Source organism: Manis pentadactyla, chromosome 2 (assembly GCF_030020395.1).
Source record: "Manis pentadactyla isolate mManPen7 chromosome 2, mManPen7.hap1, whole genome shotgun sequence".
Lineage (NCBI taxonomy): Eukaryota > Metazoa > Chordata > Mammalia > Pholidota > Manidae > Manis > Manis pentadactyla.
Window position 1 is genome coordinate 181,987,344 of NC_080020.1, and position 22,598 is coordinate 182,009,941.

At 35.4% G+C, this 22,598-nt stretch overlaps 1 protein-coding gene across 5 annotated transcripts in view; it reads left to right on the forward strand.

Annotated features, from left to right (window-relative positions):
• The window catches only part of VPS54 (VPS54 subunit of GARP complex), a 134,739-nt gene that overhangs the window by 58,959 nt on the left and 53,182 nt on the right, over window positions 1-22,598 (forward strand). For all 5 annotated transcript variants that reach the window (XR_008995830.1, XM_057497147.1, XM_036890430.2 and 2 more), the window contains 4 exons: window positions 5,712-5,838; window positions 6,780-6,887; window positions 8,819-8,874; window positions 11,209-11,305. Coding sequence is in view for 4 of the 5 variants with exons in the window: in XM_057497147.1 (XP_057353130.1) it covers window positions 5,712-5,838; window positions 6,780-6,887; window positions 8,819-8,874; window positions 11,209-11,305 (388 nt within the window). In the remaining variant the exon portion in view is untranslated. The remainder of the gene's footprint in view (window positions 1-5,711; window positions 5,839-6,779; window positions 6,888-8,818; window positions 8,875-11,208; window positions 11,306-22,598) is intronic.

Here is a 22,598-nt window from a genome sequence, read left to right on the forward strand (position 1 = left end):
TTGTCTGGGAATTGTTTAATTCCTCCTTCATATTTAAATGATATTTAAATATCAACTTTTGCTTGTCTGGGAATTGTTTAATCCCTTCTTCATATTTAAATGATATTCGTGCTGGATACAGTAGTCTTGGTTCGAGGCCCTTCTGTTTCATTGCATTAAGTATATCATGCCATTCTCTTCTGGCCTGTACGGTTTCTGTTGAGAAGTCTGATGATAGCCTGATAGGTTTTCCTTTGTAGGTAACCTTTTTGTTCTCTCTGGCTGCCTGTAATACTTTGTCCTTGTCTTTGATCTTTGCCATTTTAATTATTATGTGTCTTGGTGTTGCCCTCCTTGGATCCCTTGTCATGGGAGTTCTGTGTACCTCTGTGGTCTGAGAGGCCATTTCTTCCCCTAGTTTGGGGAAATTTTCAGCAATTATTTCTTCAAAGACATTTTCTATCCCCTTTTCTCTCTCTACTTCTTCTGGAATACCTATGATTCTTATATTGTTCCTTTTCGATTGGTCACTCAGCTCTCTTAAAATTCTTTCATTCCTGGAGATCCTTTTATCTCTCTCTGCATCAGCTTCTCTGCATTCCTGTTCTCTGTTTTCTAGTCCATTAATGGCCTCTTGCATCTCGTCCATTCTGTTTTGAAGTCCTTCCAGAGCTTGTTTTATTTCTGAATTCTCCTTCCTTAGTTCTTGCATATTTCTCTGCAAGTCCATCAGCATGGTTATGACTTTTGTTTTGAATTCTTTTTCCAGAAGACTGGCTAAATCTATCTCCCCAGATTCCTTCTCAGGGGAAGATGTAGCAGATGCCGAAGCTGTCTGGGTTAGTCTTGTCTGGATCATATTTTTTTGCCTTTTCATGTTGACAGGTGCTATTGACTGTCAGCTGGGAGGGCCAAAATTTTCACTTGCTACTGGCCTTTCTTTACTGGGACAACTGCGATCCCTAGTGGCTTGTGTTGGGTAATTGTGTGTAGAGTGGGTCTTTGTGTCTTGCCTTGCCGGAAGGGAGAAATTTCCCTTTCTGTGGGCGGAATTTGTCTCAGGCTGCTTCTCTGCTTTCGCAGTGCCCGGTGGGGTAATTGATGGGGGGGCTGCTTGACTGTTTGCCTCCATGAGGGGTCTCAGAGCTGTTGCCCAGGGGGTTAGTGCACCTGGTTTTCCCTGTAATTTCCAGCTGCTGTACTGTGACCTGGGTTGTTTCTGTCAAGCTGTTAAGTCCCTGTCCCTTTAAGACTTTCAAAAAGCCCCCGCTTTTCTTTGTCACAGGGGCATCAGCTTCGGCACCCGCTCAGAGGTCTTACTCCCTGTTTCCCCAGTATCCAGGGCCCGCTGGGCACGTACTGTGTCTGCGCTCTGGCCCGGATGGCTGGGGCTGGGTGTTCAGCAGTCCTGGGCTCCGTCTCCCTCCCGCTCTGCCTATTCTTCTCCCGCTGGGAGCTGGGGGGAGGGGCGCTCGGGTCCTGCCGGGCCGGGGCTTGTATCTTACCCCTTTCACCAGTCGCTGGGTTCTCGCTGGTGTAGCTGCAGTCTGGCCACTGTCCTGCGTCTTCTGGTCTCTCTTTTAGGGCTAGTTGTGTTTGTTGTATTTTCAAAAGTATATATGTTTTTGGGAGGAGATTCCCACTGTCCTACTCACGCCGCCATGTTGGCTCCACCTCTCCTGTAGGTGATCTTTTTTCTCTCTCTGGCTGCTTTTAATACTCTGTCCTTGTCCTTGATCTTTGTCATTTTAAATATTATATAACTTGGTCTTGTCTTCCTTAGGTCTCTTGTATTGGGAAATCTGTGTACTTCCATGGCCTGAGAGACTATTTCCTTCAGATTGGAGAAGTTTTCAGCAATTATTTCCTCAAAGAAACTTTCTGTTCCTTTCTCTCTCTTCTTCTTTTGGTACCCCTATAATGTGAATATTATTCTGTTTGATTGGTCACACAAGTCTCTTATTATTCTTTCATTGATAGATATCCTTTTTTCTCTCTGTGCCTCAGCTTCTTTGTATTTTTGTTCTCTAATTTCTATTTAATTTACTGTCATCTCCTCTGGCCCATCTAATCTGCTTTTAAATCCCTTCATTGTATGTTTCATTTTAGGTGCTGTATTTTTCAAAGTTTCTATCTTTCTTGAAATCCTCCCTGAGGTCTTGAATATTTTTCTGTATGCTCCTATGATTTTTATTTTGAAGTCTTTATCAAGAAACTTGGTGATTTCAGTTTCAGTTAGCCCTCTTTCTGGTGTTTGAGGGAGTTTGGTTTTACAAGATTCTTTTGCCATTTCCTGTATCTAATATTACTATGGAATAATAACTTTGTGTAGGTGGTGCCCTCTAGTGCTCAGAAGTTCTACACTATGAAGCTTGCCAGCACCTGGAACAATGGCAGGGGTCGCAGGTGAGAATCACTGGTGCCTGCTGGGAGCAAAGAGATCTTTCCTTCTTCCTGGCTGCAGTGCCTGCCTCCACTGCCAGAGCCAGTGGTCTGAGCACACAGGGACAAGTCTCTGTGTTACACCTTTGTAGCTGCCGTAGGTGGGGCTGCCCTCTAGCTGGCCTGGTGCCATGGCATGGTCAGCAGGTTTGTGAACTGGTGCTGGCTGGGAGAAAAAAGCAGCAGGCTGCATACTGCAGTGTTGGACCTCAGCATTGCCCGCCAGGGGGATGGAGCACCTGAAGCTCCTGATAGTTCCCAACCTCTGGGCTTAGTGTACTAGGAAAATTTTGTCTACTTGTCCTTTCTCCTGATCATAAGCTCTATGTAATCCTCGCCCCTTTAGCAACCCTCTTGCTGTAGGAAAGTCTTTCAAAATGTCTCCCTTTCTTTTTTTGTCCTGGAGTGGCTGTTTGTGGGTACCTGTTCTCCACAAGTGGCGGGTCTCTCAGTCTCTCGGAGTATTCTGCCTCATTTGCTTTCCAGCCCCACTAATCTCCAGAACACCTTATAATGTGGGTTCGTGTTCCCAGACCAGATCTCCAGGGCTGGGTGTTTAGCAGTCCTGGGCTTCTAGTCCTTCCTTGCTCCATTTCTATTCCTCCTGCCATTGAGTTGGGGTGCAGGGTGGGCTTGCGTACCCCTGGATTGAAGCTTTCCTACTTTACCCCTTTCTGTGAGGTGTTCTGTTTTCCCTGGATGTAAACCATCTTTCCAGTCTTCTTTCTAGTCTCTCTTTCAGGATTAGTTATATTTGCTGTGTTTTCATGTTATACATGGTTTCGGAGGTTTCTGCCTTACTTTTCATGCTGCCATCTTTCTCTACCCTACCCAGGACTATAGAGTTTTTATTTCTTCAGTCTTACATATGTATCTTTTTTTTAAACAGGCTGAAAATTTTGGTTCCTACTGACCAACATAATTACTCATTTGTTTTATTCCACCATATACATTTGATGCTCTCAGAACTAACAATCTTATTTCTAGAAACATGTAGGATTTCTTTGTCTTCTTTTACTTAAGATACATCCCTTGTGGGATGAACAGATGTATTATTGTGTTTTCAAATCACTTGAAATATTTCCTTTTTGTGTAAATTTGCCACTAACTTGATGCATAGTTAAGTTCATTTGTTCCATTTGTTTTTCATATTTAAGGATTGATTTTTTTGAAATGTAATGTTGTGTTACAACTATGTTACATAATTACATGGTTCCCAAGTCAAATCTATGACACAAAGGCTGTTCAGAGAAACTTAACCTCTGTCCTGATCCCCTTCCTTCCTTCCTGTAAGTCACTATTTTAATATGTTTTAGTTTATATTTATCCATCTGTCCATCCATCTCTCCATCTGTCCCTCATGTTAGATAAGCATTAGCATACTATACATACTTTTCTCTGCCTTGCTGTTTTCACCCTTCAGTAATATACCCTGGAGGTCACTCTACCATGCATTATGCATTCACAGTGGGAGATAGCACCCCAAGGAGGCAAAAATTGGTTTTAGAAGGGTGAAAAAATATTGGATATTATAATGGTTTGTTGCCTTCAAAAGGGCCACAATTCATAAACAAAATATTAAAATTTTATGGGAGGGGGTGATTAGGAATAAAAGTACCTGAAACTTCTTAGGGGGGCAATAATGAAAAAAGGTTTAGAAACTGCCGTGTAGCAGTATATAGTATATTAGTTGGTGTTTCTCAATTCTTTTAAAAGTATATGGTGTCTATTATGATATATTAAGCTACCCCTTTTGGTCAACATTTGGGTTGTTTATCATTCCTTTGCAGTTAGCAGCAGTGTTTCAGTGAACATATGTTCTTTTGTATTTTTACCAGTGTATCTTTGAAATGGATTCCAGGAACTGAAATTCCTAAGTCAAAGGCTAATTGTCTGTGTAATTTTACTAGACACTGCCAGATTCCCCTTATGGCAATGTTTTAGTTTGTACTAGTAAATATGTTCTAAATTAGTTTATTGTGAGATGTTGGTGCCATTTATGAGAACCTTATTAGTCTTCCAATTAGCTGTAAAATATAATTTTTATATTACAAAATGCAAATTTATACTTCACTTATCAGATTTCTTTTCAAAATTATCAACACTACTTACCATATGTTGTTTATATAAAACCAAATGAATCTGTCTAAAAGGTTGTGTGGTTTAAGCTAATTTTTAAAAAAATATAGCTGGTCTTAGTACAAACAATTTTATCAATGTTAAGGGTTTGTTTTTCAAGTAAAGGTAGTATATACACATTTAAATGTTTGTTCTTTATTTAATTATAAATGTTTAAGATAAAATTTATATTTAAATATAAGTGTTTTTAAGTTGCCCTCAAGAGAGAGCTTAAAAATTTTTTATTGTGGGATATTAAACAGATTTCCCATTTCTGTTTCACTTAATTTTTGAAATACTTTGAACCAACTAGATTACCTAGGTTTCTTCAACTCCTTGTTTTTATGAAGCTATTCAATTGTGTGGAAAAAATCCCTTTGTATATGAAGGTACTCATTTTTAGTGCCTGCACAGCAGGGACTACATGGGACTTATCTGTTCATTTGGACAGTACATACTTTTTTTTAGGGAAAGGGTTCCAGATCTTTGCTAACCCCAGAGCTCTGCACATCTTATTAAAATTGTTCTTACTTTAACCCTATCTAGGACCTGCAAAATATTAGAAGTAGATTAAAAAGAAACATTATATTTTATGAGATAAAGGTCTATGGATAAATTGGCACTCATTATTTTTATATTTTCAGTCTTGTGTTCTGTCTTTCAGTTTAATGACCTGAAGGATATTTGCACAGTAACTCCAACTATCATGACAGATTGAATTGAGTCAATCTGTCTCAGTAGACCACTTATGTACACCCAGAACAGGCCTGCCTGGCAGAGGGTGTTGGTGTTTGTTGAATAAATGAATGGCTTGGGAACTATTGGCATTGATATTCAGTAAATGGTCAATAAGGAAAGTATTTAAGACACTTGAATATGTTGTGTGTGAAAAGTAAACAACAAAGTGGTCATGAAATTTCCAGAACTATGTTTCCTACAACACATTTAACTGTTTAGAAGTTAAAGATTTAAAGAGAAATATAGAATTTGGGAGATGATGTGAAATCATTGTAGTTATTTTTGTTAAGTTAATGGACTCCATTTTACTAAAACATTAATGCAAATAGCACAAGTACTATCAGCTAGACAAGTTTTGCCTACTAGTTCCCTTGATCATGGAGTCAATTTGGGATTTTAATGAATGTATGTAACATTTTCCTCTTTTTTTGTAGGCATTTGGGATCACAGCTTTGTGAATTAGAAAAACTTATAGATAAAATGATGATTGCAGAATTTTCTACTTATTCTCACAGTGACTTAAATAGACCACTGGAAGATGACTGTCAAATTTTAGAAGAGGTATGTGTTTTCAACTGTGGAATGAAAGTGATGTCATTGCTTAGTGTTAATTTATAACATTTTAGAACACAATTCTTCTCAGATTATAGTGAGCAAAATTATCTTAACTTTCAAGCTCTTTCCAACCTATGAGTCCTTCACTATGACTTTAGCAAGCATCATAATTGTTCATTAGCCTTTGAAGTTAGAGAATAAAATAATTTTATACCTTAGTTAGAAATTGGAGTTAAAATGAGATGCTTAGCTTACAAACGAAGTCCAAAATATAGATATACAGTGAATTAATGTATATCCGTATGTGTGCCTATACTGGAGTATGTCTTTTATTAAAAATTATCATTATTATATGGTAACTTAGGAGTCATTCACATTCACTGAGCACCTTATGAACATGTTTCATGAAATTCATATACAAATAATTCAGGCTTCACTTACCTGGTAACTTCTCCATGTTTATTACTGCCATGACTAGTTAAAGAATCCAAAAAGCTCTGGTAGCAGCCTAAGTAATCTTCAGAGATTTTTGTTCAAGTTAGCAGTTAATTCCCTAAACATTGTTCAGGTCATCAATTCAGTCTTCTAGACCACTAAATTAAAGCACAGGGCTCATGGAGTACTTATTGGTCTTCAGGGTTTCAGAAGGATACTTTCTAGCTACTTGTTGAAAGTTGCCCCAAATACATTCTTACATTGTTTTGCCCCCAAACCAGCTTTATTTGATCAACAGTATTGGAATAGGATTTACATGTTTTAGAACACTGACTCCAAAAACCTGATACAGGATTGCTGTGGAAGGGGTTTTTTTTTAGGCTTCTAGAAAATACCACATGCAGGATTGAGAATAGCAGACCAAACAATAAAACCCTTGATACTGAATATTTTTACCTTTTTGAGATTAATTTATATTTAAAGTGTGAAACAATATACTTTTCTTTTAATAGGAAAGACTAGTATCTCTTGTATTTGGACTTCTAAAACAAAGAAAACTTAATTTTTTAGAAATCTATAGTGAAGAAATGATCCTTACAGCAAAGAATATCATTAAACAGGTAATGATTCATATTTTATTTGATATATTTTGGTCAGAATTGTGTGAAGTTTATTTTTACATGATCCTAGTAATAATACATGCAGTATGATAGTAATATTTTCTAATATGCTTAAAAATTGAAAATATAGAAAAATAGAAGAAAAATATAGTCCTCTCAGCCAGAAGACTATTATTTTAAGAATATGTCTAAGTATAAATGGTTACTGATGTTTTTATTGTTGCTGTCATACTATATATATGATTTTGAATTATACATGTATTTCAATTATAATCATAAGCATTTTCCCATACAAGCCTTCAGAAACAAAATTTTCAGTGGTTGCATCAAATTCCATCAACATTATATTAGTTAAATATACTTAACCTTTCCTCTTGGTTGCATATATAGGTTGTTTTCAGTTTAGAACTCTAAAGAACACTGTAACAATTTGATGTAAAGCTTTGTTAAGTTTTTCATACTTAAGATTTTATTATAACTGATTCCTAGAAGTGGTATTATTAGTCAGAGAGTGAAAAGCATTTTTAATTGTTTGGAAAAATAGAGCTGAATTGATTTCTTAAAAGAATTTACCAATGTATGTTTTCACCAGCAGTAGATAAATGGTCATTTCCCTTTCCCTGTATCTTTAAGAAATTATAATTGTTAACTAAAATATGTATGTTTTTTAGTTTTTCCTGATCTTTGTTTTGACTTTTTAAAATTCACACAAATTTCATTCACTGAATCATTAAAAAAATTTTTTTTATAAAAGAGTGATTTTAAAACTATTTATTAGGCTTAATTGTCATCATTAGGTTGGATGTACATTTTGAATTCTTAATGCTTAAATAAAACAAGCAAAAAGGTTATAATTGCTCCATCTTTTATCTCTTTCAAACACTAAAACACTATTTTAAAATTGTTACAACCCCTTTTTAAAATTGTTGGTAATATCTAGCACTAAATATGCACATATATTGTGACTGAGCAATTCTACTCCTAGGTGCTTACCCATCAGAAATGTATTCATAAAACAAATTTATGTTCTATGAATTCCAAAAGATAAGAATTCCAAACTTGTACCCATCACAGCACAAGAATTTCATGGCAGCACTGTTTGTAATAAAAAACTGGAAAAAAACAAATGTCATCAATAGAAAAGATAAATGGTATATTTATACAATGGAATACCATATAGCAATGAAAAGGAATGCATTCCATGAAACAACATGGATGAATATCACATACATAATATGGAGCCAAAGAAACCAGACACAAAGGAGTATTCAGTGTGAGATTCCACTAATTTGAAATTCAAACACAAGACAAAATTAATCAATGATACTAGAAATCAGGGTAGTAGTGTATTTTAGGAGGAATTAGTGACTAGGAGGGGAGCAGGAGAGGGTCTTACTGGCAATGTTCAATTTCATGATCTGAGTTCTGGTTACGCAGCTGCACTCCATTTGTAAAAAATTATTGATTTTTGAACATAATTTGTATAATTTTCTGTATTTGTGTTATACAAGTTTTTGTAAAACTGTTGTTTTAGTTCCTAAACTTCTCCCACAGTCGTTTTTTTTTTTAAACTTTATTGCAAGGAAATGTAACCCCCCAAATGAGCTTCTTTTGGTATTTTAATATGGAGCTTATACCTTGTTCCTAAATATTATAGTTCTGATTTGTGTGTGTGTGTATGATTTTGAACAGTTTTAAATAGTAGGGGATTTTACTTAATAATAGTTCAAGCATACCCTGGCATAATTATTTAATAGGGTAAGGGTAATGTTATAGTTTTTTATATACTTTGAGGTATGTGTAAGAGATGTAAGAGAAGTCTGGTAAAATGATTATCATAGTCACTGAGGCTCTTTTTAATATACAAATGAACATGTAGTACTTATAATTCTAAAGATATTAATCAGAATTTTTTTTCCTAAATTTTGCAGTGTGTGATTAATAAAGTTTCACAAATAGAAGAAATAGAGGCAGATGTTGTTGTGAAGTAAGTATAAATATTAGGTTGGGGGTTATCAGGGAAAAGATGACACATTAAAATAATCTGAGGATTTAGTTGAGGAATTATTTACTAAGGTATGGGCGGAGTGTAGGAAAGTCACAAGTGACAGTGCAGTATCTTTAAGGGATAAGGGGAGAGAGCAGTTAAGTAGAATTCAGAAGGAGAAAGACATGTAGTAGTTGAAAAAAAAGGCATGTAGTAGTTGAAGTGATCTTCCATGGAGGGAGGCAGTCATCCTGCAGCCATCCCTAGGGAGGGACATAGAGTTACAAGTATCTTGCTTCCTTCCAATCCTCCAATTCCTCATTGGCCAAGCCCAACAGATCAAACTCAGAGGGCAGAGAGGGTGGAGAGGATACAGTGTAAATATGGAGAGGGAAATTGAAGATACTCCATTTCAGAGAAATAGCAGTGTTGTTTAAAACTATTTAGCTATGTAATTAAAAACCACCTTCTAATTGGCTTTCAAAAATTTGAGTACATGATTTTGAATTGCTCATGGTCTATAATTTTTTGTTTTCACTCTGGAAATTCCTATTTTTTATTTTGAGAAAAAGTGATAAATATTTTATGACTATGAATTTCTGATTCATATAGATGCTAAACTTTCATAATTGTCCTAATATATGAATAGTAATAAAAACAACTGTGAAACTTCTCTGGGCCAAACTCATAGAATGATGATTGTGGAGTTTTAATTTCAGTACATACCTAGTGAAAATTTAGTTTCAGAATCAGCTGGAGCAATCCTAATGCAGGAATTCCTAATCTTTGGAAAAATTAAGTTTTTGGGAGTCTGTTAAAAGTGCTATGGACATGGAGAGTCAGTTATTTTTAATTTTCTTTTTCTCAACTCAAATAGAGAACTTCTGTATCTCAAGTATAACAGTATCTTTTGAGAACAAATTCTTAGCTGCAGCAGCATTCATTAAATAATAATGAGTAATAAGTCATTCTAATACTATAAAATGTCTTTATGGAATTCTATTTTGCATTAGTTTTTTAAATCTTGAAGTTACTGATGACTATAAAAATATTAGCTGCACTATTACATATTATACTAATAGATCTAGTACAGATAGTCCCCAACTACAATGGTTTGACTTAAAATTTTTTGACTTTATGAAGGTGTGAAAGCAATACACATTCACGAGAATACACTGAATTTTAAATGTTGATTTTTTTTCGTAGGCTACCAGTAGGCAGTACAATACTCTCTCATGATGCTGGACAGCAGCAGTGAGCTGCCGCTTCCCCTCAGCCACAGGATCATGAGAGTAAACAACTGATACACTTGCAACCTTTCTGTATCCATACAACCATTCTGTTTTTCACTCTCAGTACAATATTCAATAAGTTACATGAGATGTTTAATACTTTATTATAAAATAGACTTTGTGTTAGGTGATTTTGCCCAACTGTAAGCTAATGTAAGTGTTCTGAGCACATTGAAGGTAGGCTAGGCTAACTATGATGTTCAGTAGGTTAGGCAGGTTAGTTGGATGATATGCATTTTCAACTTAACTATGTTTTCATAGTTTTTCAACTCAACTATGAGTTTTTTAGGACATGACCCTATTTTAAGTCAAGGAAGATCTATCTATTTATCTATGTAATATACTAGATATATAATGCACATACTAAACTATTAACATAACATTAATTGGCTAATACATGGCACTTTATTATGCACTGTGCATTGTTCTGAGTACTTCCTATTAATCAGTTAATATTCACAGCAACCATATAAGGTAGGTGCCATTACTTTCTCCATGTTAAGATGAGAAAATTAGGGCATGAAGTGGTTATGTCGCTTACCCAACATCATACAACTAGTAAGTGGCAGGGCTCCTGAACTGAGGCACTGTGGCTAGAGAGCCCATGCTCTTAGTCTCCATGCCGTATTACCTTTCATATGTGGGAAAGTACTTCTTAGTTTGTAGTTAGTTAAGTAGTTAGGAGAGATGTTGTGTTCTTTTTTTTATGCCAGACTATATCTACACCTTTAAATAAAATGGGCTTATTTCTCTGTGGCTTTTCATCCAGTGGTCACAAAGCATGTCTGCATGGAATTACTATAGATAAGATTCATAAGTCAGTACAGTTTACTAGACTTGTCTTTGAGATGTTTAAATGAGAGGGAGTTGTTTGGGTAATTGTCCTCTTCACCTCAGTTTTACAATTATAGTTAGGTATCTAGATGAAATTGAATTTTATTCTGTTACTAGATAGTATTTGGTATAGTTTCCTCCACTTGAAGATTTTGTCATGTTGACCCAAAGACAATCATTATTTTTATTTTAATTATTTTTTTTCTAGGCTTGCCGATCAGATGAGAATGTTGAATTTTCCTCAGTGGTTTGATCTGCTAAAGGATATTTTCTCTAAGTTTATAATTTTCCTACAGAGAGTTAAGGTAAGCTTATGACTTGTCCAGTCATGACTTGTTCAGAATATCCCTAAAATTAAGTCAGCTTTCTAGGTGTTAATATGCATACAGAATCAAATTAGAATAAAATTTTTTTGGTAATTTTTGTTTCTGTAATTTTTCTAAAGAGGCTTGTTTTTTAAATGAAATTTGAAGTGCTTCAGAGTATTTTGGTACCCTTTAAAAATTTTGGGGTATTAAATTTTTAGATATTAAAAAGAAATTGGCATTAAATATTGCACAGTAATATTTCCTTTTGTGATTTTGTGATGCTTGAATCTCTAGATTATCTAGAGGTACAATATTGTGAAATACTCAAAAATCTGTCCCAAACCACTTAATTTTCTAGAAATTTAATGTTGATATAATGGTATTTTTTAACATATAGTTCATATTTAAATTGACCTACTAATGTCCTTTATTGCAGATTTTTATTTCAGTTTTCAATCAGGGATCCAGTCAAGGATCATGTATTACATTTCATTATTTTGTCTTTTTAGTCAAACCACTTTATTTTAAGCCACTTGGTAAAAGGAAAAGAACACATGCCATATAGCGTATTTCAGAAGTAAGGATGTCACAGACTCTAATATGTTTTGACTGGAATCACCAACATGTCATAGGTGTGTTTTAAATAAGACAGTTATAGGGAATTACTGAGTGTAACAGGCTCTGTGTGAAATTTGATACTTTGAATTATTTAGTGTCAGCATTGTGTCATATGTGCTAGTTAACATGCCTGGCATCTCCTGAATACTATGTTAAATGGTCTGGGGGACTTTGGTACTTTCCTATTACATGACCTTTCTTTATTGACATTGGGGTGATACTAAGTCATATGCATAAATTCTCCAATTAGAGTGGGAAAATTTTTATAAAATGTGATTCTTAATTTATTTAGACTGTCACTGAAATGTTGATCCTGTCCATTAATAGTGATAGGTAAGAAACCTGTATCTGTGGATTGCTCAATTACAGACCATGTTTTCACTTTTTCTTATATTCCTACCATGACCTCATCACATACACTTTTATTATTGCATGTTAGAAATTTAATGCCTCTTGCTTTGTATAGTGTAGAAATGGTCAATTTTTAGCCAGTAATTTTTTTAAGTAGGTATTCTATTTTTAGGTTCTATATCAGTTAAACTAAGCCAAATTATTACTTAATATATGTACAATATGGGAAATGTTATTTGTCCTCATTGTGATTTCCTATTTTCACATTTAGGCCACTTAAAGTAATACTTCTCTGCAACATCTCTGAAGAAAATATGTATACTTTAAAAAATGTTACTCTTTTTTTCAAAGTTTGTGATTCTGTAAGGGTATGATTTCACTGACAAATAATGCTAATTACAAGCTGTTCATTTTTAGTGAAGAACTTAAAGTAACTACAAATTGGAAAGAAGTCAGATGTCTAACAGTAGCAGAATGGTGAATAAGTTATGCTTGGTATATTCATTACCATGGAATATCAATCATACAGCAGCCAAGGATTTTTAATGATTGAAGAAAATGCATACATTATAACATTAAGTGAAAAGATAAGATATAAACTTGTATAGTATGATTTCAGCTATGTTAAAAAATTTTTTTTATCTCTTCATCTTCTTAGAACAAGGAGATAGTTTGTCTTGTGGTTATCTTTAGGTGGTAGATAATATGCTATTTAAATTTGTTATTCATTCTTTGCCTTCTTCCTAGGTTTTCTACAAAGATAGGTATTACTTTTATAACCAGGAAAGGCTGTGTTGTTTTTTACTAGTGTTTACCATGTCACAGGAATAAACTATTTGAAGCTCTTATTTAGTTTACCAGGGTCATTAGTTTACTATTCTACATTTTTATATGTATTTCTCAAAAATAAAGGATATTTTATATGTCACTTAAGTATAAATTATATTTTTAAAATAAAGCTTAAAATTTAAGCCAATAATTTTTTGGAGTAAATGGAGAAAAATTAAAGGAACTTAAAATTTTCATATTTGATTATTAATGATTTAAACATTCATGTTGCTGATAATTTTATTTTTTGAATGTTTTTATTGTGGTAAAATACTCCATACATAAAACTTACCATGTTAATCATTTTTAATTGTACAGTTTAGTGACATTAAGTACATTCACATTGTTGTGTCACTGTTACCACACCTGTCTATAGAACTCTTTTCATCTTGTAAAACTGAAACTTTGTACCTATTAAACAATAACTTCCTTTTCTGTACTTTCTCCAGCCCCTGGCAATCATCATTCTTTCTGCCTCTATGAGACTGTCTTCAAGTTTCATCCATGTTATAGCATGTATCAGAATTTCATTCCATTTTAAGGCTGAATAAAATTCCATGATATGTACTATAATTTGTTCATCCATTATCCATCATGGACACTTGGGTGGCTTCCACCTTTTGGCTATTGTGGATAACAATGTATAGTTATCTCTTAGCTGCTTTCAGTTCTTTGGGTATTATTCTAGAGGTGGAAATTATGGATCATATGGTAATTCTGTTATAATTTTTTAAGAAACCTCCATAATGTTTTCCATTATAGCTGTACCATTTTATATTCCCACCAGCAGCCAATAAGGGTTCCAGTTTGTCCACATCCTCACTAACACTTATTTTCTCTCTCTTTTTTTTTGGATAGTAGCTATCCTAATTTGTGTGAGATGGTATCTCATTTAAGTTTTTACTTACATTTTTCTAATGATTAGTGATGTTAAGTGTCTTCATGTTCTTATTGGCCTTTTTTATATATTTGAAGAAATACCTTCTCTGCTCATTTTTTAAAAATCAGAGATTTCATTGTTGAATTTTAGGAGTTCTTTCTATATTTTGGCTATTAATGGCTTATCTGATATATGATTGCAAATTTTTTCTTCCATTCCATGTGTTGCCTTTTCACTCTGTTGATTGTGCCCTTTGATGCACAGAAGTTTTTAACTTTGATGTAGTCCACTTTATTATTTTTGTTGTTGTTGCCTGTGCTTTTAGTGTTACATTACAAGAAATCATTACCAAATCCAGTATCATGAAGCATTTCCCCTGTTTTATTCTAAGAGTTTTATAGTTTTAGGTCTTATTTTTAGGTCTTTTATTTATTTGAGTTAGTTTTTGAATATGGCATAAGATAAGGGTCCAACTTCATTCTTTCATGTGTGAATGTCCAGTTTTCCCAGCAGCATTTCTTGAAGACTGCCCTTCTCCATTGAACAGTTTTGGTACCCTTGTTGAAAATCATTTGACTATATATGTGAGAGTTTATTTCTGGACCCTCTATTCTATCCCATTGGTCTGTATGTCTGTGTTTATGCCAGCACCACACTGTTTTGGTAACTAGCCTTACAGTAAGTTTTAAAATCAGGAAGTTTGAGATCTTCAAAATTGTATTTTGAATTTTTATTAAAATTCTTACCTTTCTGTACCCTGTAGATTTGGCTGATTTTGTGTAGCTAAAAAAGAGAAAAAAAAAAAAACCAACAAAACTTTAAGTGAAACTTACATTCTTTTTGAGGAATTTTTAGTCCTAAGTTTTTATTTTGTTACATGAACAAATAATCATGGCCTGTCATTTTAGAGACTTATCAATATGATTACCAGAGTATTCATCCATTACTCTCAAGATTGGAAAATTTTATTTGGGTTAGTGCTCTGGTCTTTTTGAAACAAAAGTTTGACTATAAGTTGCTGTAATAGATAAGTTCAGAAATGTACTGTTGAACCTACATATAAAATCTTCTGGTATCCTTAAGCAAGATTGGCTCTGGAGTTGGAAAAGATAATCAGCATACCTTTAAAACTGTAGTATGGTGAAAACAGTAAAGAAGAATCTCTAGAAACCACCTGATAAACCACATAGGGAAAATTTATGATTACGTTAGGTAAGATGTTGGCAGTTAAAATAGGGCAAAGTATTCAAATCAAACTAATTTAAACAATAAAAGAAATGTATTGTCTCAGGTAAGTTAAAATAGTCCAAAAACTTCAGGCATGATGTGTTCTTGATTCTCTAGCTTTGTTTTAATTCACTTTTATCTTTCTGTTTGTTGGCTTTGTCTTTAGACTAACCTAACTGTAGCAAAATGGCTACAGTATCTTTCATGTTTGTATACTGTATTGTGTGGAACATTAGAACAAGACATTTTCTTCTCCAGTCATCAAATGAAAGTGCCTTTAATTGATTGGATGAGTTTAGGTCTCATATCCAATCACTGTGATCAGGAAAATGCCATGCACTGATTGGTTAGGGTCTGGATTGTTTTCTCATTTCTGAACTAATCACATGGCGAAGATTGGGAGTGCACTGAGTAGGTTATTCTGGGCCAGAAGCTGCAAGGTAGACTCAGTTTTGCATGGCTGTATTACTAAGGTGGTATAGAATGGACAATGGGGAGGGAAAGACCATGTTCACCATCATAGTTTTTTTATTTTAAAAAAAAGTAATGAAAAATTAAAACAGAAGAGATAAGAAAGGCAAAACAAAGGTGGGGGAATATAAGACAGTAGTGGGTATTGGAAGCATCACTGGTGGAGTGTAGCAAGAAGCAAATTTATGATAAAGAGAGATGGCATCAATCAATGGAGAAGCTTAAAAATGCAGTGTCCATAGATATTTTGGTACAACAGCATTTGGAAGACACAGAATCTGTATATACTGTATGGGCCATTGTATCACTTAGAATGTTTCTTGTTACAAGTAACCGGATATACAAGTCATAGTGTTTTAAGCAATTAAAGAGACTTACTAGCTCATATAACTGAAAAATACCCAGATGTAGGTCAGCTTTTAGGTATTTTGGATAATGGTTGATGATGTTATCAAGCCTTGGTTTTGTTTCTCTTCATCTCTTTGAATCTGCCTTTTACTAGATAGACTTTAAGCTCAGGCCAAGGTGGTTCCATGTACTGATTGAACTAGCTTAGACGCTTATCCTGTCTTTGGAGACCTAAAGTTAGAGCTGTCTTCCCTAGAAAAAGATGTAGATCCTGAAAAAGAAATCAAGGTCTTTGAGGAAGGGGGCAACAAATTATGAGGATGCAACAATCAGTGTTGAGTAGGCAAGTAGCCCCTTATTAATAGTCCATAGAGATATTAATTAATATACATTTACTCTTAATCCATCAAGCTTTTAATTTTTTTAATTGATATATAGTAGATATACAATATTATATTGGTCTCAGATATACAACATAGTGATTTAATAGTTAATTTACATTATTAAATGCTTACAAGTGTTGTTACTGCCTGTCAAAATAGAACGATGTTACAGAATCATTGGCTATATTCTCCATGCTGCACTACCGTCCCTGTGACCAGTTTGTATTATGGTTGAGATTTTTGTGCTCCTTTATCTCCCTCACCCACCCAGTGCATCCATCCCAACCCCTCTTTCATGGTAGAAGCCAGTCACTTCTCAGTGTCTATGAGTCTACTACTGTTTTTTTCATTTTGTTATTATTGACTGTATTTTCTATACTGTATTTTAATCCCTATGGCTAATTTATACCATAAATGGGATTTTGTACCTCTTTAGCCCTTTCACCTATTTCACCTACCTTTACCCCCTTCCCCCATGGAAACCACCAGTCTCTTCTCTGTGTCTAGTGTCTATTTCTGTTTTGTTTGCTTGTTTTTTCAGATTCCACAAATAAGTGAAATCTTATGGTATTTGTCTTTCTCTGCCTGGCTTACTTCACTGAGCATAATACCTTGTACATCCATCCATGTCACAAATGGCAGGATTTCTTTCTTTTTAATGGCTGAGTAATACTCAATTGTGCAGATGTACCACATCTTCTTTATCCATTCATCTATCGATGGACACTTAAGTTGCTTCCTTATCTTGACTTTTGAAAATACTGTGGCAGTAAACATAGGAGCCCATATATCTTCTTTTTTAAATTTTTTTATTTTGTTATCATTAATCTACAATTATATGAAGAACATTATGTTTACTACGCTCTCCCCTACCCCAAGTCCCCCCCACAAACCCCATTACAGTCACTGTCCATCAGCATAGTAAAATGTTTTAGAATCACCAATTGTCTTCTCTGTGTTGCACAGCCCTCCCCTTTCCCCCACCCCCCACATTATACATGCTAATCATAATACCCCCTTACTTCTTCCCTGCCCATATCCTTCCCTACCCTCCCATTCTCCCCAGTCTCTTTCCCTTTGGTAACTGTTAGTCCATTCTTGGGTTCTGTGATTCTGCTGCTGTTTTGTTCCTTCAGTTTTTCTTTTGTTCTTATACTCCACAGATGAGTGAAATCATTTGGTACTTGTCTTTCTCTGCTTGGCTTATTTCACTGAACATAATACCCTCTAGCTCCATCCATGTTGTTGCAAATGGTAGGATTTGTTTTCTTCTTATGGCTGAATAATATTCCATTGTGTATATGTATGACATCTTCTTTATCCATTCATCTACTGATGGACACTTAGGTTGCTTCCATTTCTTGGCTATTGTAAATAGTGCTGCGATAAACATAGGGGTGCATCTGTCTTTTTCAAACTGGAGTGCTGCATCCTTAGAGTAAATTCCTAGAAGTGGAATTCCTGGGTCAAATGGTAAGTCTATTTTGAGCATTTTGAAGAACCTCCATATTGCTTTCCAGAATGGATGAACTAATTTACATTCCCACCAGCAGTGTAGGAGGGTTCCCCTTTCTCCACAACCTTGCCAACAGTTGTTGTCGTTTGTCTTTTGCATGGTAGCCATCCTTACTGGTGTGAGGTGATATCTCATTGTGGTTTTAATTTGCATTTCTCTGATGACTATCGATGTGGAGCATCTTTTCATGTGTCTGTTGGCCATCTGAATTTCTTCTTTGGAGAACTGTCTGTTCAGCTCCTCTGCCCATTTTTTAATTGGATTATTTGCTTTTTGTTTGTTGAGGAGCATGAGCTCTTTATATATTTTGGATGTCAAGCCTTTATCGGATCTGTCATTTACGAATATATTCTCCCATACTGTAGGGTTCCTTTTTGTTCTATTGATGGTGTCCTTTGCTGTACTTTTCAGCTTGATATAGTCCCACTTGTTCATTTTTGCTTTTGTTTTCCTTGTCTGGGGAGATATGTTCATGAAGAAGTCGCTAATGTTTATGTCCAAGAGATTTTTGCCTGTTTTTTTCTAAGAGTTTTATGGTTTCATGACTTACATTCAGGTCTTTGATCCATTTTGAATTTACTTTTGTGTACGGGGTTAGACAATAATCCCGTTTCATTCTCTTACATGTAGCTGTCCAGTTTTGCCAAGACCAGCTGTTGAAGAGGCTGTCATTTCCCCACTGTATATCCATGGCTCCTTTATCATATATGAATTGGCCATATATGGTTGGGTTTATATCTGGACTCTCTAGTCTGTTCCACTGGTCTATGGGTCTGTTCTTGTGCCAGTACCAAATTGTCTTGATTACTGTGGCTTTGTAGTAGAGCTTGAAGTTGGGGAGTGAGATCCCCCCCACTTTATTCTTTCTCAGGATTTCTTTGGCTATTCGGGGTCTTCGGTGTTTCCATATGAATTTTTGAACAATTTGTTCCAGTTTGTTGAAGGATGTTGTTGGTAATTTGATAGGGATTGCATCAAATCTGTATATTGCTTTGGGCAGGATGGCCATTTTGATGATATTAATTCTTCCTAGCCAAGAGCATGGGATGAATTTCCACTTGTTAGTGTCCTCTTTAATTTCTCTTAAGAGTGTCTTACAGTTTTCAGGGTATAGGTCTTTCACTTCTTTAGTTTTCAGGGTATAGGTTAAGTTTATTCCTAGGTATTTTATTCTTTTTGATGCAATTGTAAATGGAATTGTTTTCCTGATTTCTCTTTCTATTGGTTCATTGTTAGTGTATAGGAAAGCCACAGATTTCTGTGTGTTAATTTTGTATCCTGCAACTTTGCTGTATTCCGATATCAGTTCTAGTAGTTTTGGAGTGGAGTCCTTAGGGTTTTTTATGTACAATATCATGTCATCTGCAAATAGTGACAGTTTAACTTCTTCTTTACCAATCTGGAGTCCTTGTATTTCTTTGTCTAATTACCGTGGCTAGGACCTCCAGGACTATGTTAAATAACAGTGGGGAGAGTGGGCATCCCTGTCTTGTTCCCAGTCTCAGAGGAAAAGCTTTTAGCCTCTCGCTGTTAAGTATGATGTTGGCTGTGGGTTTATCATATATGGCTTTTATTATGTTGAGGTACTTGCCTTCTATACCCATTTTGCTAAGAGTTTTTTTTTTTTTTTGAGAGGGCATATCTTATATTTATTGATCAAATGGTTGTTAACAACAATAAAATTCTGTATAGGGGACTCAATGCACAATCATTAATCAACCCCAAGCCAAATTCTCAACAGTCTCCAATCTTCTAAAGTATAATGAACAAGTTCTTACATGGTGAACAGATGCTTACATAGTGGATAAGTTCTTAGATGGTGAACAGTGCAAGGGCAGTCATCACAGAAACTTTCGGTTTTGATCATGCATTATGAACCATAAACAATTAGGTCAAATATGAATATTCGTTTGATTTTTATACTTGATTTATATGTGGATCCCACATTTCTCCCTTTATTATTATTATTATTATTATTATTTTTTTTTAATAAAATACTGAAGTGGTACGTAGATGTAAAATAAAGGTAGAAAACTTAGTTTAGTGTTGTAAGAGAGCAAATGTAGATGATCAGGTGTGTGCCTGTAGACTATGTGTTAATCCAAGCTAGACAAGGGCAACAAAACGTCCACGGATGCAGAAGATTTCTCTCAAAACGGGGGGAGAGGTTCTAAGCCTCACCTCTGTTTATCCCCAATTTCTCACCTGATAGCCCCCCTGCGACTGTGCCTGTCTTAGGTTGTTCCTCCCTTGAGGAATCTTACCCGTCTCTGGCTAACCAGTCATCTTCTGGGGCCATACAGGGAGATGTAAGGTTGGTAAGTGAGAGAGAAGCCATATTGTTTGAAAAGGTTAGCTTTTTACTTCTATGCAGATTTATGCCCTGTGGCTTCTATGCCCAGCATTTGTCTTGAGGTATCTTTAGCACTTGGAGGAATTATGATACTCGGTAAATTCGATATGAGGCACAAATTCTATTTAAGGGTTGTAATTAGGAAGGAGAAGAAAAGCTATAGAGGTAGCAGACGGAAGAAAACATGGGGAGATTGATTATTTCTTTGACATATCTTCTTGTAGAGTAATTTAAGCATGTATAGGTTTTAAACTACTAATTAATTGCATACACACATTAACATAACAGGAATACAGTTACATAACCAAAGCAGATCTATAATTACCAGCCATCTCCAGTGAGGCCAAGAAAACCAGTTAGGCATCCTAGGCATTTGTGCAAATTTGTCTTTGATACGATGGATATTGTCCAGCTGTACTTGAACAGTCTTAGAGAAATAAGACAAATTAAAACAGCCCATTCCTGGTAATTGTTCACATCCCATATGTTCTTTTAACAGTAGATAGTCTATAGTCGCAAGATTTTGGAGTGTTGCAACTTGCACTTCTCCTAATTCTTGGTTGAGTTCCGACAGTATAGATCCAGTCAAATTTGTTTTTTTACTGTATGCACAGGCCAGCTTAGATATCTCCTTCTTCATTCCAATGGCAAGTCCAGGAACCAGTGGGATGAATGCAGCTACAACTGTAGCATCACCTAGATCTTTGTTGAGGTTTTTTGATGATCATCTTCTGGTATGACTCTTCCAGAGAGTGCTGATGTTGGAAGTTATTCTTCATATCGTATCTTAGTTCATTTTCTGGGTAGCCAAATTAGACTTTGATCCTCTGTATAAATACAAACAGACCCTTTGCTCACACTTTGATCTGCCCTTTATATCATTGTGTAGAACTCATTGGAGGTCACCACACAGGAACTGTTTTTTTTTTTTTTAAGAGAAAAGAATATTATCAGAAAAGTGTGCCTCCATAGCTGATCATCTGACACCCTTTAAGTGATCAAAGTTAAGGATATTTAAAGCATGCATTAATTGTTGATTTACAGTTAGTTTTATCCTATCATGGAGTAATCCCCCTTTTCTTTCTTTTTTTATTTTGTTATCTTTAATCTACACTTACATGAAGAATATTATGTTTACTAGGCTCTCCCCTATACCAGGTCCCCGCTAAAAACCCCTTAACAGTCACTGTCCATCAGCATAGCTAAATGTTGTAGAATCACTACTTGTCTTCTCTGTGTTGTACAGCCCTCCCCTTTCTCCCACCCCCCCATGTATGCTGATCTTAATACCCCCTTCTTCCTCCACCCCCTTATCCCTCCCTACCCACCCATCCTCCCCAGTCCCTTTCCCTTTGGTACCTGTTAGTCCATTCTTGGGTTCTGTGATTCCACTGCTGTTTTGTTCCTTCAGTTTTTCCTTTGTTCTTATACTCCACAGATGAGTGAAATCATTTGGTATTTCTCTTTCTCCGCTTGGCTTATTTCACTGAGCATAATACCCTCCAGCTCCATCCAAGTTGCTGCAAATGGTAGGATTTGCCCTCTTCTTATGGCTGAGTAGTATTCCATTGTGTATATGTACCACATCTTCTTTATCCATTCATCTACCGATGGACATTTAGGTTGTTTCCAATTCTTGGCTATTGTAAATAGTGCTGCAATAAACATAGGGGTGCACTGATCTTTCTCAAACTTGATTGCTGCGTCCTTAGGGTAAATTCCTAGGAGTGGAATTCCTGAGTCAAATGGTATGTCTGTTTTGAGCATTTTGATGAACCTCAGTACTGCTTTCCACAATGGTTGAACTAGTTTACATTCCCACCAGCAGTGTAGGAGGGTTCCCCTTTCTCCACAGCCTTGCCAACATTTGTTGTTGTTTGTCTTTTGGATGGCAGTCATCCTTACTGGTGTGAGGTGATACCTCATTGTAGTTTTAATTTGCATTTCTCTGATAATTAGCGATGTGGAGCATCTTTTCATGTGTCTGTTGGCCATCTGTATTTCTTTTTTGGAGAACTGTCTGTTCAGTTCCTCTGCCCATTTTTTAATTGGGTTATTTGTTTTTTGTTTGTTGAGGTGTGTGAGCTCTTTATATATTCTGGACATCAAGCCTTTATCGGATCTCTCATTTTCAAATATATTCTCACTTACTGTAGGGTTCCTTTTTGTTCTATTGATGGTGTGTTTTTCTGTACAGAAGCTTTTCAGCTTAATATAGTCCCACTTGTTCATTTTTGCTGTTGTTTTCCTTGCCTGGGGAGATATGTTCAAGAAGAGGTCGCTCATGTTTATGTCTAAGAGGTTTTTGCCTATGT